The sequence below is a fragment of the Ranitomeya imitator genome, chromosome 8, assembly GCF_032444005.1.
Source record: "Ranitomeya imitator isolate aRanImi1 chromosome 8, aRanImi1.pri, whole genome shotgun sequence".
Taxonomy (NCBI): domain Eukaryota; kingdom Metazoa; phylum Chordata; class Amphibia; order Anura; family Dendrobatidae; genus Ranitomeya; species Ranitomeya imitator.
In genome coordinates, this window is record NC_091289.1 from 180,252,765 (window position 1) to 180,269,132 (window position 16,368).

At 42.7% G+C, this 16,368-nt stretch overlaps 1 protein-coding gene across 13 annotated transcripts in view; it reads right to left on the reverse strand.

The window, feature by feature from the left end:
- ST3GAL3 (ST3 beta-galactoside alpha-2,3-sialyltransferase 3) overlaps positions 1–16,368 on the reverse strand; it is a 285,569-nt gene that overhangs the window by 73,701 nt on the left and 195,500 nt on the right. For all 13 annotated transcript variants that reach the window (XM_069738046.1, XM_069738038.1, XM_069738036.1 and 10 more), the window contains one exon: positions 8,887–8,979. In XM_069738046.1, coding sequence (XP_069594147.1) covers positions 8,887–8,979 — 93 coding nt within the window. The remainder of the gene's footprint in view (positions 1–8,886; positions 8,980–16,368) is intronic.

Below are 16,368 nucleotides of genomic sequence, written 5' to 3' on the forward strand. Positions count from 1 at the left end.
GTACCGGAATTATCCGTGTCCGTGTGCTCCTGTGGTACATCAGTGTGGCACACGTGCGGCACACGTGTGCCGCCCGTGTGCCGACTGGGTACCACACGAAGCGTGCAGGAGACAGCGCTAGAGATAAGCGCAGTCCCCTGCATCTGGTGCTGAAGCGGCCATTCATATCTTCTCTCAAGCAGCGTTCGCTGTTACTAAAATACTCACCCGGCTCCCTCACAGCGTCCTGTCCTCGCCGCACCTTCTCCTGTATGAGCGGTCACGTGGTGCCGCTTATTACAGTAATGAATATGCGGCTCCACCCCTATGGGAGGTGGAGCTGCATATTCATGACTGTAATCGGCGGCCCCACGTGACCGCTCATACAGGAGAAGGTGCGGCGAGGACCAGACCTTTGTAAAATGAAAATTTGGCTTACCACAAACACATGCCTGTAATGAACAGGAGGGCACTAGAGAAGAAGATGGACCCTTGCTGATACATAGGAAAAAGGTGATTATAGCCACTGCTAGTGATTACATAAAAAAAAATAGTTGATTTGATTTTCATGCTTTAAAAATAAAACTGATAAAGATGTTAAGGCCGATCTGTCATAAAATTTCACAATATGCCGTGTATACATTATTACATAGATCTTTTAGACCTGACGACACAGGTGAAAATTCAGCCTCATACAATTCTGTGCAGCTGTCACACTCGGGTCAGGAGAGCTGCCGGACAGTCCGTGCAATGGGGTCCAATATATACCGCTGACTGCGCCCGTGGTATAATTATTTTGCAAGAGTTTCCATCTGACAGTAAAATGAGCATTTTATGAATCTTTAGATAAATTATATCAGTGGTGTCCCGCTAATAGTGGAAGACAACACGGCGGCTCTGGGGCCTGCGAGTTGAACGGAGCACATAGCCAAACACTAGATCCTACCTACTGCGTGGAGCCTCCATCCACACCCTGCACAGACCGCTGCAGTCCATCGCGATCTTCCCTACATTTAGTCAGTGAGTACTTGTTGGGAGGAACTGTTGGAGCCATCATACCGTGTGTGGGGACCATCTTACTTATCGGGAGACTGTGGGGGCAATCATATTGTGTGGTGAAGTTGTGGGGTATTATACTATGTATGAATTGGGGACTGTGAGGACATCATAATGTCTGTGGGGGCTATCATAATGTGCGTGGGGACCATATTACAGTACCGTATTGGAAGACTGTGGGGGGCAAATATTGTTGTGGGGGTATCATACTGTGTGTGGGTTGGGCACTGTGAAGATATAGTGTGTGGAGTATCTGTGGGGGCATCAGTGTGAGGGCGATCTGTGGAGGCTATCATAGGGCCTGAAAACGCATCATACTGTGTGGGGGGCATTATACTGTGTACTGTGTGAGGGGCTGTGGCTGCATACTGTGTGGGGGTTACTGTGGGGGGTCACTGTGGGGCCTCATAATGTGGGAAGAGGGACTGTAGGAATACAATACTGTGCGGAGGGCAATGTAGACGCATCATAATGTGTTTAAAGGTTGTGGGGGCGATATACCGTATTGGAGGCACTGTGGGGACATCATGCTGTTTTGGGGGCACTGTGGCAGGATCAGATTATGTGGAGGAATCATACTGTGTTGGAGTTACTATGGGATCATCGTAATGTGTGGGGGGACAATGTAAGGGGAATCATATTGTGTGGGGGCATCACACTGTGGGGTCTCATATATATGGGGAAACCATAATGTATGGGGGACACTGTAGGGCCATCAAACTGTTTTGGGGACATTATGGCAGCATCATACTGTGTTGGGAGCCTTTAGGGTCATCATATTGTGTGTATGTGGATGAGAACAATAAGGGGCTTTCAGTAGGGGCAGAAATACTGTATACAGGCAGCAATATATGTACCTCGCCCTGTCTTTAAAACTCGGTGGGTATGCCCTTTTGTGACCGTCTATGCACCGTGACCAAAACAACTCCACCCAAATAATTTTATTTTTTCCTTGGGGGAAAAAGGTGGGGAAAAAAGAGGTCATGGTTTAAAATATGCCAATTTGTAAATTCTTGTTGCAAAAAAAGAAAGGAAAGCAATTGATCTTACAGAACTTTGTTTGCTGCCTTTGCAGACCGTCACGTTTACACTGTCTATGTATTAGTCAGGATTAGTAAATCTGCCCCAGTGTTCTTCTTTTCTACCATTTTCATTGATTTGTACTATCTATATTCGTACAGTCATATATTTACATGCTGCTCCCTCACTAAACCTCGCAGTATCAATAGTCATAAACATTTCCATAGAAAAACTCGGAGAACTAAGCCACCAAGTCTGGGAAGGAACAGAGAAGACGAGGCGTGTTGGGCACATCTGGAATTTACATGGCGTCTTCCTGTCACATGTTCATTAATATGCAGGAGAAATGTTAGAGAAACCCAGAAGGAATGCTAATATTTGGATTTCTGCATCCTCTCTGGCCATTTTCTTTGCTTGGCCCCGGCCCTAGGACGCTTGGCCCCTGTGCACATGTGGAGTCTTTCTGCGCAATAGTGGAGAGGATTAAAGGGAACAGCTGCCGACAACAGTACTAGAAAGCGGATGATGTGAAAAAGTGACCGGCTCCCATCTGCCCTAATAAAGTGGATAAAATGAACAGTGATACAATGTTCCATTAATACAACACCTACTATTATTATTTATTATAATAGCGCCAATTATTCCATGGCGCTTTACGTGTGAGGCGGAGTAGAATATCCTGGATTATACATTGCGCAGGAGGACGGATGATCTTAATTATTCCATTATAATGATTAATTTGCGTAACAGGTAAGCAGTAGTAACTTGTCAAATTCCGTACTATCAGGCAGTGCAGAGCTGGATGATCAGAATTGCTCTCAGATCCACTTATGTTTACATATAAAAAGAAAAAAACAGTGCAAGAACTGTATGGACTGGAGAAAAATGGAAAGGTCTACTGCTATTCATATATATATTTATTTTACTTGCTTATATAGCGCCATCATATTCCGTAGCGCCCTTATTACTGTCCCCATCAGGGCTCACAATCTAATTTCCCTATCATAATGTCTGTGGAATGTGGGAGGAAACCCACGCAAACACGGGGAGAACATACAAACTCCTTGCAGATGTTGTCCTTGGTGGGATTTGAACCCAGGACCCCAGCGCTGCAAGGCTGTAGTGCTAACTACTGAGCCACCAAATATGCGGCACAATTATTCTTAAAAAAAGAAGTCCGTCACATCCAAATTGCATATTAAAAGGGATGTGATATATATGGAACTTAGCCCCTGTAGAAAAAAAAAATCACACTAGCACTGTACATTTTAGTTGTACAGTGCCTGAAAACAGGACTTTTGTCACAAATGCAAAGCAAAGGACTCGCCTTGGTGTGGCCAAGGGCTCAATGCACCGCTACCCCCCATTAAGTTTCATTCTGAGGACTTTTCCAGCTTCTGATTGACAGCGCTCGCTTGTACGCAGCCAGTGTACGCAGCCTGAACACACAGCCTGTGTGTCCATGCATGCACACTGACACTGCTTGAGCCCGGCCACGTACACACACAATGTCAGGTTCTCCATCTTGGCTGGACACGGGAAGCAGAACGTGCTTGCCCACACTGACACTATGCGTGCATTGTCAGTGCTCAGGCAGTGTCGGTGTGCATGTGCAGATACACAGGTCAAGTTTAGGTACAAGTCACTCTAGGCAAGAGAGAGCTGTCAATCCAAAAAAAGAGACATTCTCCAAAATACTAACAGAGTAGACCTAACGGTGTACCGAGCCCTTGGTCACATCAAGGGTGAAGCCCCTTCATTAGATATAAAAGTAATTTTCTCAAGTGCGGTGTCACAAAAATATATGATTTTTATTGGGGCAAAGTCACTTTATAGCTACTTTGATAAGAATTTTGGGGAGAACATTCCCTTCAAGTGGCTCACATATGGATCAATGTTTGCCCCTGGACCCCCCTGTGCTTTTCGACCAGCAATAACCAATCAGAAGAGAATGTTATAACTATCAGTCAACAAATTAAAATCACCAGGGAGCCATAAAACGGCAGGAAAGTAAGACAATACTGAATATGGAGGCAATTATGCAAAGTGAGGATCCAGCTACGATGATACACTTTAAAGGCTTTACTTTTACAGATTCGGTCCATAAAGCCATTTAAAGCACGTCTGTATAAGAGACCGGAGCCCCTTGCGGTACATAAGGTCTAGGGCCACATCCAGCGCTCCAGGGAAACTCCATTATGTCATGTAGTTCAATAGACGTCCAGGGAGAACAAGCATTTCCATTGTGGTTTCGCCACACATTACATCGGGAGGCACTGAAGGATTTTTTCCATAAAAGAATTACAACGAGGTTGTCTTTTTTTCTGGAGTTCCCCTTGAAGCCAAGTACTGGTCTATATACTAACATGTCGGAGGTCACTGGATAATGATGTATGTTTAGTCGACACAAGGATCTCGCTACATAACCAACAAACTAATATCTCAGCTGACAACTGTACATGCTCCAGTCCACTAAACTTATAGCACATAGAGTGAATAGTGGTGACTACGACTCACTTCAAAGATTATATTCTAAGGAGTAGAGTAACGTTTCATCTTGTGGACAGTAACACGCCAGCGTAAGGAGACTTATAGGCCATGCAATGCTCCTCTGGGAAGTAAAATGTGCAAATTGCCTCTTCAGAGAGGTCTAGAACTCTAGCATCACCTATTAGCAGTAGCAATCCTAAAAGTCAATATTAACCCTTCGACGAGCCCTGCTACATGACAAGATAAACGCCAAACCAGAATCTCTATTTGCAAACACGTGTTTCGGGGCATTTCCCCTCCTCAGTGCAAAGCATGAGATCTGATTATCTGATTATGCACTGAGGAGGGGGCAGCATCCCCAAACACGTGCCTGCATATTTAGATTCCGATTTGGCTCAAGGCTTGTTAAAGGGTTGATATTGACTTTTTAGAACTGTAGGCGGAACTAGCGTTCAAATCCTCTTCCTCTCTGAAGAAGCAATTTGCATAGTCGAAGATTATAGTCACCGTGGCTTTTAACAATTCTGTGACCATCGTCCGGAGAAAGGGGATGTAATGCAGAATGGAGGCTCGGTGGTCAACACTGTTAATTTGCAGGACAGAACTGCTGGAATCAGACATGAGAAATGGGTCACCATTAACAGGAAATTAAATTCTCCAAAAAACATGACTGGTCGATTAACCATTTAGTTTTCAATAAAATCTAAGGACTTGTTGAGGACTGTTTTTTTGCTCTACACACCTGCTCTTATTTAACTTCTAAGAAGTACAGCTGCTCCTCATAAAACCAATCTATCACGTTTACCGATAAAGACCTCTTGGAATATATCTTCTCCTTTTTTTTTCGGATTTCTATCTGTGGTTTCCCTGCGGAACAATCCATAGCCATCTGACAGTTCTGCTAAGGTATTACCACGGTTGATATATTCATTGGAGGTCTTTGTAAATTGAATTAGTGAAGGTGCTCCCTGAACTCCTGACCTCCATTATTCATAAGGAATTGGTCATTGAGAAGCCTTTGATTTGATCCCCGTGTTATCAGGTCTATCTGTTCTTGGTCTTCCTTATTGCCATCTTCTAAAGAGTAGATGACCAGAGAGAAAGTGGCAGAACATGCATCTTGTGCTGTCAGGCACATTTGGAGTAATAGATGTTGGAATTTCAATTTGTAGTCTCTTCTTTGTATTCAGCAAAAAGGTTGAACGTGCTCCTAACCTCCCCCAAAGCCATTAGTCCCCATCCATCTCGTGTGGGATGCGGAGGAACCTTCAGAAGGCACATTTGTTTTTATTTATCTGGGGTTTGGCCTCCCAATATCCAGCAACTGGAAACTGTCTGTTCTTTCTCTTGAGTGAACAGTAATTGGTAAATGTCAGGAAATTACCAAGTCACGGGGCAATGTCTTTTAATGAAGCGTGTAACCGTTTTAACCCAACCTGCCTGTCATGTAAGGATCATGGTTCTATTAAATCAATGTGTACTTACATTGCTTTTCTTCTGCTACATGAATAATAAAAGTCTTTGGTGGTGGGGAAGATAATTCAATGTAATGATTACAGACCCAGTCATGTTGTAATGCTCATAAACCTACCGAAGACATGTATTGGCCCTAATATCGTGGACATTTTGCACTCATGCTTCTTGAATACCCAAGATTATGCTCATGTTGTATAAATATATTAAAGGTGTTACCCAGTCCGATAATTTTGCTGACCTATTGTCACACGCAGTGTGGGAAGACTAAGTGCAACACAAAGGGATGAGGGGAAGGAAGCCCAGACACTAGGGAAAGGGTGAGTGGAGACCCGTAGGCTGATATGATAACACCCTACCTGCCCTACCGTCCCTAAATTGTTTCCTCACCAATCGCCAAGCAGGAAGCTTAGCCTGTTATCTCCATAGAATAGGCCCTAGATAGGGAGGGTCAGTCCCCACTGTAAACTAAATACAAAAAGGTAGACAGACAAGGGGAATGAACTTAGTTGAGCAGACTCAGAGAGGTAACACCAAAAATCCTCAATCAGCTCCAGAGAGGAAGTTAGCCATCTGCCATAGCTCCAAGCCTTAACAAGGGAAAAATGTGAATATCACCAGCAACTCTCTGCAGCAGACTGGGGATATATAAACTCCCAGGTCCAGGTGTGTCAACTAGAGCTGGAGGGAGGTTTCCACTGGGTTAAAGAGTCAGAAGGATTAAGGAGTCATCTGTAATGCCAAACACAGAGACCTTCTACAGCCAGATGCAGATGGACAGTCTGTTGCATCTGACACACCTGTGACACCTATATATCAGACCAACAGGGGTTTGACACTTGGCACCCCCAGCTCCCGGCAACTGATGGATATGTAAGGGCCACCATACACATTGGATTTAAGTTCTCTGAACCCATCGATATTGATGGGTTTGACCAACAGTCTATGTGAAGCTGCAGATGCCAGCCAACTGATAGTTGGGATAAATGTCGATAGCGCATATCTGATTTCGGACTGCTGATTGAATTTTTCTCCAAGATAAGCCGCCGGTATGAATTTGTAGCCTGAAATGAAATGGCACCAACTTGTCTCCAAAAAACACAGATCACTGATGTTCAGGAACAAACTCATATTCCAGGAGAAAAAACTTACGATCCTTAAAAATAAGAACAGTGGAAAAAGCGTGGCAAAGCGATGTCTGATCTTTCATGTCATCAGTCGTGGCCTTCTAAGTCTTAAAAGTTCTTCCGAAAGCATGGCTGCCCCTCTCACCAAGTCATATAAATGTAATAGAGGAAATATACAAAAAAAATATTCTCGACACTTGTAAACTGTGTCCATATGTGTTGCACTCAATCCTTCTAAAATAAACTATAAGTGTTTACTCTACGAGTGAGAATCGCGGGAGGTTCATGCACCTCATTGTGTCCCATCTTGCACAACCCGATATGTCTGGTACTTATTGTTTTCATGGTGGTTTACAGTAACGTGACTCACTGTATATATTATACGATGTAAAGATTCGCTATATACCACCATTATGGAGTTTATTTGTTCTTCCCACATTCTTTTTATATCCTCACACTATCTAAAATTGTTATTGATACTTAACTGGAGTTGGAAATAGTTTGCTTCAAGGTCAAGGTTAAATAGAATAATAGGTCTTTTGCTTGGGAGCGCAGCAGATATTTATTTTCTGGATTTTTAATTTTTATGCTGTTGTGTACAACCATTTTTAGTGACTTTCATACTACTGGATCAATAAAGCAATTTTTTTAGTAGGATTTGAGTGCCGGCTATCGTTTAGACAGTTGCCATTACTGGAGTATTTTGCCGTGCACCTGGTCAGGTGAGCTGATTGCTCCTTTTTCACATTAAATACAGATCAGTGGACTCCTCAAAGTTTTTAATCTGGATTTATAATAAACCATACAGAGTTTTAACACTTCTGATTTTATATTGTGTTTATCGACTACCCAGAGATTAAATGTGCTTAAAAAGATTGGCAAATACAAGTATTAACCTAAAAGCCGCCACATAAAGCTGACAATATACTGATATCTAGTATAGGAATATCGTGCATTTATTAGTCACTTACTCCAAGTTTCATCCACACAAAGATGCATGTCTTTCATGGTCTGCGAATTCAGAAGGAATCTGTCCTGAGCACCGGATATGGCTGACCTCGGAGAGATAAAAATCACCCCGTAGTATAGAGAGCGTCATCCATAGAAGAGAGGCCTTTTGTTTGGTACAAGAGCCGTTATATCTGTGGTTGGATATATTGGTGGGATAAGGTTGCTGAATACCGGCAGAGAGATGAACCTCCAAACTGCTAACATGGGGAGACGGTCATGGGGCAATGGTTGTGTGGGAAGAGAATCTGATAATGATCTTCATTCCAAGCCTGAGAAATGCTGTATGAAAGAATTAGCTTCTCAATACATCTGAATATCAGTCGCGATGATCCTCAAGTCAAAAAGTTCTACTTTAAAACAACAAATCTGCATCTATTTTATATCTACCTGAACCAAGAGAAAGGAGGCTGTGAAAAGACCTAAGATGCACCCAGTAGACGAATGATGCCCTAATTTGCAAACCAAATTAATGATTTTTATCTAACACTTATTTAAAGTTGGATAATAAACGTGAATAACAGACATAACAAGTGGCGCCAAACATATTATGCATCACCTTAAAATGTTCGGCGCAATTTTCATGGAAAGCAGGTTTGACTGTTCCAGTACCTAGAATGCGGTATCTAAAATTTACCTAGAAGAAGATGGCAGTGAATACATTATTTGGGGAGATACAGTGTGTACCAAAGATAAAAGTGCGTAATAAACTTTAGAAAAACAATCCGCTTACTTTGGAAAGATGGCAGCCATCATTGCAGATGCATATCCCGGCTTGCAGACGCCCTCGGAGAAGTTTGCGTACTTGGTTGCAAGTTCTGCTGATCTGAAAGAAAAAAAATAATCAAAATCAATGTAGTGAAAAAAAACCACAAAACTATAAGATTTCAGTATCCACCACATTAGATGCATAAAGCCCCCTAACTTCTTCTGACCTTTGCAGAAAAGGATGAACTAAGAACACTGTATTACCAAAAGGTTAAATCTCTGCCTATTTTACAATTAATAAAATCATTATAATTACGGTAATGAAGTACATGGTAAATGCATTATTGGTCCTGTTGCTGATGCGGAGTTATTACAAGAGCTTGAATCCAAGTGCTGGTCACATTTTAATATTCTAAAATCTGATCGATGCTGGATTTCTAAAGGTGAAATCCACTAATATCAGGCATGATCACAGTGATCACAGAGATTTATAAGTATACATAATCATGTTATGTTCCTCTGCTACGTCTCTTCTCTCTAACCTTAAATGGAGCAGGATGAAAACGCAATTTTGGAAAGAATTGTTTCCATTCATTCACGTAAAAGTGTTATATTTCAAGAATCCCAATCTATAGTTGGAACAAGAGGAGCCATGGACAAAAATTGCACATGTAGATCAGTTTTGCATATACAGCCACCTACTGGACTATTTTATTTTTTACTATGGACTTAAGAATGAACATGCATGTAGTTGTTACCTACCTGCCTGTTCTGCCCACTGCCTATTTCTGCCAACTCAAAGCGGTCACAGACCGCCCCTTCCGGCGATTCTGTTACTTCACGTCAACAGAGCAGCTCTTCTGCTCAGCTCTGTTGACAGGACGGAGCGTGACTGTTGATGTCATGATTATTGACACCCGGCTCCCAGCTGCCTCACTGCGTGGAGCCAGCTGTCAGTCAGCATGATATAGGCAGTCCGGCCCCCTCGACAGAGCAGCTGGAAGGAACTAAGCAGAGATAAGCAGCAGGCAAAACAGGAAGGTAGGTAGAAACTACATGCATGTCCGTTCTTAAGCCCAAAGTAAAAAAATATATAGTCCCGAATATCCCATTTTAAATGGAAGGTAGAAATTTGGCCTATTGTATTAGCTGAACCTGAAAAAATAGGTCCACTGTCCGATTCTATGAAGCTGCAGATAAGAGTTAAAGGACAGTTAAGAAATTACAATGTCAATCCAGATGTAAACTGAATGGAAGGAAATGATGGTATTGAAACATGGTTGGAATCACCTGAATTCGATAGTGAGGAGATTAGATCATTTGAAGTTCTGGAATTCAACATTTAACCCCTTATATCTGTGAAAAAGCAGCAGCATTACATTTTTAAGACATCAACCTTGCACAAGAAACAAGATGGTGAACACCGATTAGAGGACAACATAACTCCGTCTTCCTTGAAAGGAAGTTAATTGCAGGTCGGTGGTGGTTCCACACAACTTGTGACAAAGGACATATGTTACACCTTTTCCTTGTTTTTTATGGATGGAACCTCAGTCGTCACTTGTTTAATGTTCCGCAAGGAAGATACGTGACCCCCCCAACGAATCTATCCATTACAGTAAATGGCTGCCCACTCTCCCTAGTCCCACATGCTTGCTGCCTCGGGGTAATCCTTGACGCTGACCTCTCCTTCAAACCACATATCAAAGCCCTTTCCACTTCCTGCTGATGTCAACGCAAAAATATTTAACGAATCCGTTCATTCCTCAACCAAGAATCTGCAAAAACCCTAGTCCATGCCCTCATCATCTCTCGCCTTGACTACTGCAACCTCCTGCTCTGTGGCCTCCCCTCTAACACTCTCGCACCCCTCCAATCTATTCTAAGCTCTGCTGCCTGACTAATCCACCTGTCCCCCCGCTATTCCTCAGCTTCTCCCCTCTGTCAATCCCTTCACTGGCTCCCCATTGCCCAGAGACTCCAGTACAAAACCCTAACCATGACATACAAAGCTATCCACAACCTGTCTCCTCCTTACATCTGTGACCTCGTCTCCCTGTACTTTCCTGCACGCAACCTCCGATCCTCACAAGATCTCCTTCTCTACTCCCCTCTTATTTCCTCTTCCCACAATCGTATACAAGAATTCTCTCGCGTATCACCCCTACTCTGGAACTCTCTACCACAACACATCAGACTCTTGCTTACCATCAAAACCTTCAAAAAGAGCCTGAAGGCCTACCTCTTCCGACAAGCCTACAACCTGCAGTAACCACCGATCGACCAAACCACTGCACGACCAGCTCTATCCTCACCTACTGTATTCTCACCCATCCCTTGTAGATTGTGAGCCTTCGCGGGCAGGGTCCTCTCTCCTCCTGTACCAGTTATGACTTGTATTGTTCAAGATTATTGTACTTGTTTTTATTATGTATACCCCTCCTCACATGTAAAGCGCCATGGAATAAATGGCGCTATAACAATAAATAATAATAATAATACTTTGCAACCAGGAAATGTCTCCCCATCCATGCATCTTTTTAAGTGCCAGATAAGAATATTCTGATAAAACTGAATTACTACTGGTCCAGTATCAACCACTGAGGACTCTCAAATCTAAATGTTTTTCTACTTGTCCAGTAGTCACATAAGAGGGTATTGTAGAGGTTATAGTGATGCTTGGATTCCTTGATTTTCTCCTGTTTCTGTTCATCTGTAGCCTTTTCAGAGATTCACAGCTAAACATTGCCAAACAATTTAGCAGCAGGAACATAGTAAGCGGATAAGTTGCCATTTATAAAAGTATTAATTGAAACCATGAGAAATAATGAAATTTATAAAAAAAAAAAGATTAATAGGACTTTGATGACTGGTGGGTCCTTTACTAAGCCAAACAAAAGTTGTTCTTGACTCAAAGGGAGTGGAATAATTCCTTACAGATTCTGGCACATGCTGACACGACGGCATCACTCGGTTTATACAAACATATCGGATGTACGTTCATATTAAAGGGACCACGTCAGCACAAAATGGCTGTTCGTACCAAACCCTGGCGATTGGTGCACCATGGGCGTGGTGGATCGGTTAAGTACAACTTCCCGTCTACTTGTTTTCCGTTATGTCCGCCTTCCTCTTTCTTGATTGACAGTCGTGGCTTTACAGGAGCCAGAAGAAAGAGCTGGTTCTAGGAGACTTTCTTCTGACTCAGACCGATTGTGACCACTGCAATGCTCAGCTGAAGAACCCAGGAGACCAGAGGGACACACCGCCAGAAGTGTGGAGGAGAGCCAGGGGTACAGATGGGATATTTATATTTATATATATATATATATATATATATATATATATATATTTTTTTTTTTTTTCCTCCAAAGATCACCATTGGGTTATTGAGATAACTCCTTCAAAAATGTAATTGAGATTAGTTCACTGTCCAACCATGGATGGCTCTAAGCTCGTACTCATCTTCTTGAAATCAGCTGACAATTGTGAGTCTTTGTTACATGACAAGTTATTTTTACTGTTATTACAGAACTCGCAATACCATCAGAAATACTGAAATTCAGTTCAGGTTGCAACATGATGCAAGAAAACATTCCTCCCATAGTTTTAACATCAGCCTGAACCGATGTCACAAGACTTGATGGTACTATGTGGATTACACTGATCTCTGACTCTTATGTCTACATGGGACAACAGGAATTACATTTAGTTAGATCTAGTGATTTTTTTTAGCTGTCCAGTTTTGATGAGCTGGTGTCCATGTGGCTTCACCGTTCTTTCGAGAGAGAGATGTTTGGGGTCATTCGTGGTCTTCTAAAGTTGTAGCTTAGGTATGAAGTACTGACTGCTCTTCTTTAGGCCATTGCTGTTGCTTATGGTTATTGGACTTCCCTTTCTTCTGCTTAAACTAATCAGACTAGTCTTCTCTAACCTCTCTCAACAAGACAATTCACTTACTGAGCTTGAAAGGCCGGATCAGACTGTACTGTCCCACATACACAATCATTGCTTCTTCTTTTACGTAGTCTGAAAACAGTTGGACCTTCTGAATGTGCAGCTTTTATGTTGATAATATTGGTTTTGTTCCTCCTGTTTTCTGCAAATGTCCGCACCAAATTACGCAATGACAATTCGTCCTTTTCGCTGCGTTTGTACTTTTGGTTAGAGCATTTGTCAGAGTTGTTATTCAACACTTAAAAACACAATTGTTCTTTTACAGGCCCTTTTCAGGCTCCCAATAGAAGTCTTTGGGGAAAGATGCCGAAAACGTTGAGTTGTTCAGTGTCTTTTCATGCACAGACGGCATGAGTTTTCACGAAAATCTGCTGCACTTTGAAAAGTGGGATTATGGTCCTAAGTAGTGAGTTGCTGCTATTTAATCTGATGGTCTAATGCCGTCCAAATGTTCCTCCTGATAAGGTCCAAATGAGGCAAATTTAAGGCCCTTGGTCCTGGCTTTAATTCCGCACCATTATAAATTTACAGCACAGGATTAAAGCACCTGCAACCACATCCAGAAACCCTGGGGAGAAAGAGTAAACTGTTTTTTACCTCTTCTGTCCTTTCCTGTTTAGATAGCGCACAATGACCACATCAGCTCTGCCAGTGGCTTATGATACTGAAGTGGGCTGTGTTCCCCTGTAACTTGGGCTCTAATGGATGCCACAGTTACAGTGGGGAAAATGCAAAATAAAGTAAATTATGTCACCTAGGATCTATTTATGTAAAATAGAAAAAATGTCAGAGTTTGTGCTTAACCTTGATACTACAGAATGGGTAAACATGTTAACGATATCCAAATGATGAAAAAATGGAAACAAAATGTCCCAAACATCTCGATTTGTTCTGTATCAAGCATTAGTGCTACACGCAGAAATGCACGGCTTAAACACTTCGGCTGCTATGAGTGACATTATTAATAGTTGACTTGCCTGAGGTAGGTTCTGCTACACTGAATTCACTTGGGCAAATTATCAAGATCCGTTGGGCAAATCATCAAGATCTGCTGCTGGCAGCTTCCTATGCAACTGTTGAACAATGAAATCACAGATGTGATCGATGGGAGCAAAATCCAGAGACACTTCAGGCCGTGGTAGCACGTTTAGGCTGCTCATAGTAGCACAAGCAACATGCAAGCCTGGTCTTGTCGAGATGTACAGGTCCTTCTCAAAAAATTAGCATATAGTGTTAAATTTCATTATTTACCATAATGTAATGATTACAATTAAACTTTCATATATTATAGATTCATTATCCACCAACTGAAATTTGTCAGGTCTTTTATTGTTTTAATACTGATGATTTTGGCATACAACTCCTGATAACCCAAAAAACCTGTCTCAATAAATTAGCATATCAAGAAAAGGTTCTCTAAACGACCTATTACCCTAATCTTCTGAATCAACTAATTAACTCTAAACACATGCAAAAGATACCTGAGGCTTTTATAAACTCCCTGCCTGGTTCATTACTCAAAACCCCCATCATGGGTAAGACTAGCGACCTGACAGATGTCAAGAAGGCCATCATTGACACCCTCAAGCAAGAGGGTAAGACCCAGAAAGAAATTTCTCAACAAATAGGCTGTTCCCAGAGTGCTGTATCAAGGCACCTCAATGGTAAGTCTGTTGGAAGGAAACCATGTGGCAGAAAACGCTGTACAACGAGAAGAGGAGACCGGACCCTGAGGAAGATTGTGGAGAAGGACCGATTCCAGACCTTGGGGAACCTGAGGAAGCAGTGGACTGAGTCTGGTGTGGAAACATCCAGAGCCACCGTGCACAGGCGTGTGCAGGAAATGGGCTACAGGTGCCGCATTCCCCAGGTAAAGCCACTTTTGAACCATAAACAGCGGCAGAGGCGCCTGACCTGGGCTACAGAGAAGCAGCACTGGACTGTTGCTAAGTGGTCCCAAGTACTTTTTTCTGATGAAAGCAAATTTTGCATGTCATTCGGAAATCAAGGTGCCAGAGTCTGGAGGAAGACTGGGGAGAAGGAAATGCCAAAATGCCTGAAGTCCAGTGTCAAGTACCCACAGTCAGTGATGGTGTGGGGTGCCATGTCAGCTGCTGGTGTTGGTCCACTGTGTTTCATCAAGGGCAGGGTCAATGCAGCTAGCTATCAGGAGATTTTGGAGCACTTCATGCTTCCATCGGCTGAAATGCTTTATGGAGATGAAGATTTCATTTTTCAGCACGACCTGGCACCTGCTCACAGTGCCAAAACCACTGGTAAATGGTTTACTGACCATGGTATTACTGTGCTCAATTGGCCTGCCAACTCTCCTGACCTGAACCCCATAGAGAATCTGTGGGATATTGTGAAGAGAAAGTTGAGAGACGCAAGACCCAACACTCTGGATGAGCTTAAGGCCGCTACTGAAGCATCCTGGGCCTCCATAACATCTCAGCAGTGTCACAGGCTGATTGCCTCCATGCCACGCCGCATTGAAGCAGTCATTTCTGCCAAAGGATTCCCGACCAAGTATTGAGTGCATAACTGAACATTATTATTTGATGTTTTTTTTGTTTGTTATTAAAAAACACTTTTATTTGATTGGATGGGTGAAATATGCTAATTTATTGAGACAGGTTTTTTGGGTTATCAGGAGTTGTATGCCAAAATCATCAGTATTAAAACAATAAAAGACCTGACAAATTTCAGTTGGTGGATAATGAATCTATAATATATGAAAGTTTAATTGTAATCATTACATTATGGTAAATAATGAAATTTAACACTATATGCTAATTTTTTGAGAAGGACCTGTAAAGTGCGATCTGTGACACTTTGAAGAAATGACCGCTCCAGTGGTTTCATGATCAAATCAATGTAATGTAGAACTGAGAGTGCACTGGAAAGAAGACTAGAGGGGTCCGGCTACAGTACATTTTGCCACCCCCAAACCATAATAATGAAAGGAAGACCAGCATGATGCTACCTTGTGAAGGCCTTTTCATGGTATTGCCAATGTGGTCTCCAGACAAATCTCCAGCGATCTCTAAATCCAAGACAAAAGTGGGACTCATCGTTGAAGAGCAAATATCTCCATTGCTGTCCTGCTCTGCTCCATGAAAGCCTTTGGAAATGGTGGCGTGAAGTCAGTGGAACACCAGTAGCTGGACATCTGGCTCTTAGCCCAATGCTGTGCAAACACTTTCTGATAGTCTTTGTGGACACTGTTGCCTTAGGGTTGGTATGTGACATCAAATTTCACTTTAAAGGGAACCTGTCACCCCGAAAATCGCGGGTGAGATAAGCCCACCGGCATCAGGGGCTTATCTACAGCATTCTGTAATGCTGTAGATAAGCCCCCGATGTTACCTGAAAGAGGAGAAAAAGACGTTAGATTATACTCACCCAGGGGCGGTCCCGCTGCTGGTCTGGTCGGATGGGTGTCTCTGGTCCGCTGCAGCGCTCCCATCTTCATTCCAAGATGTCCTCTTCTGATCTTCAGCCACGGCTCCGGCGCAGGCGTATTTTGTCTGCCCTGTTGAGGGCAGAA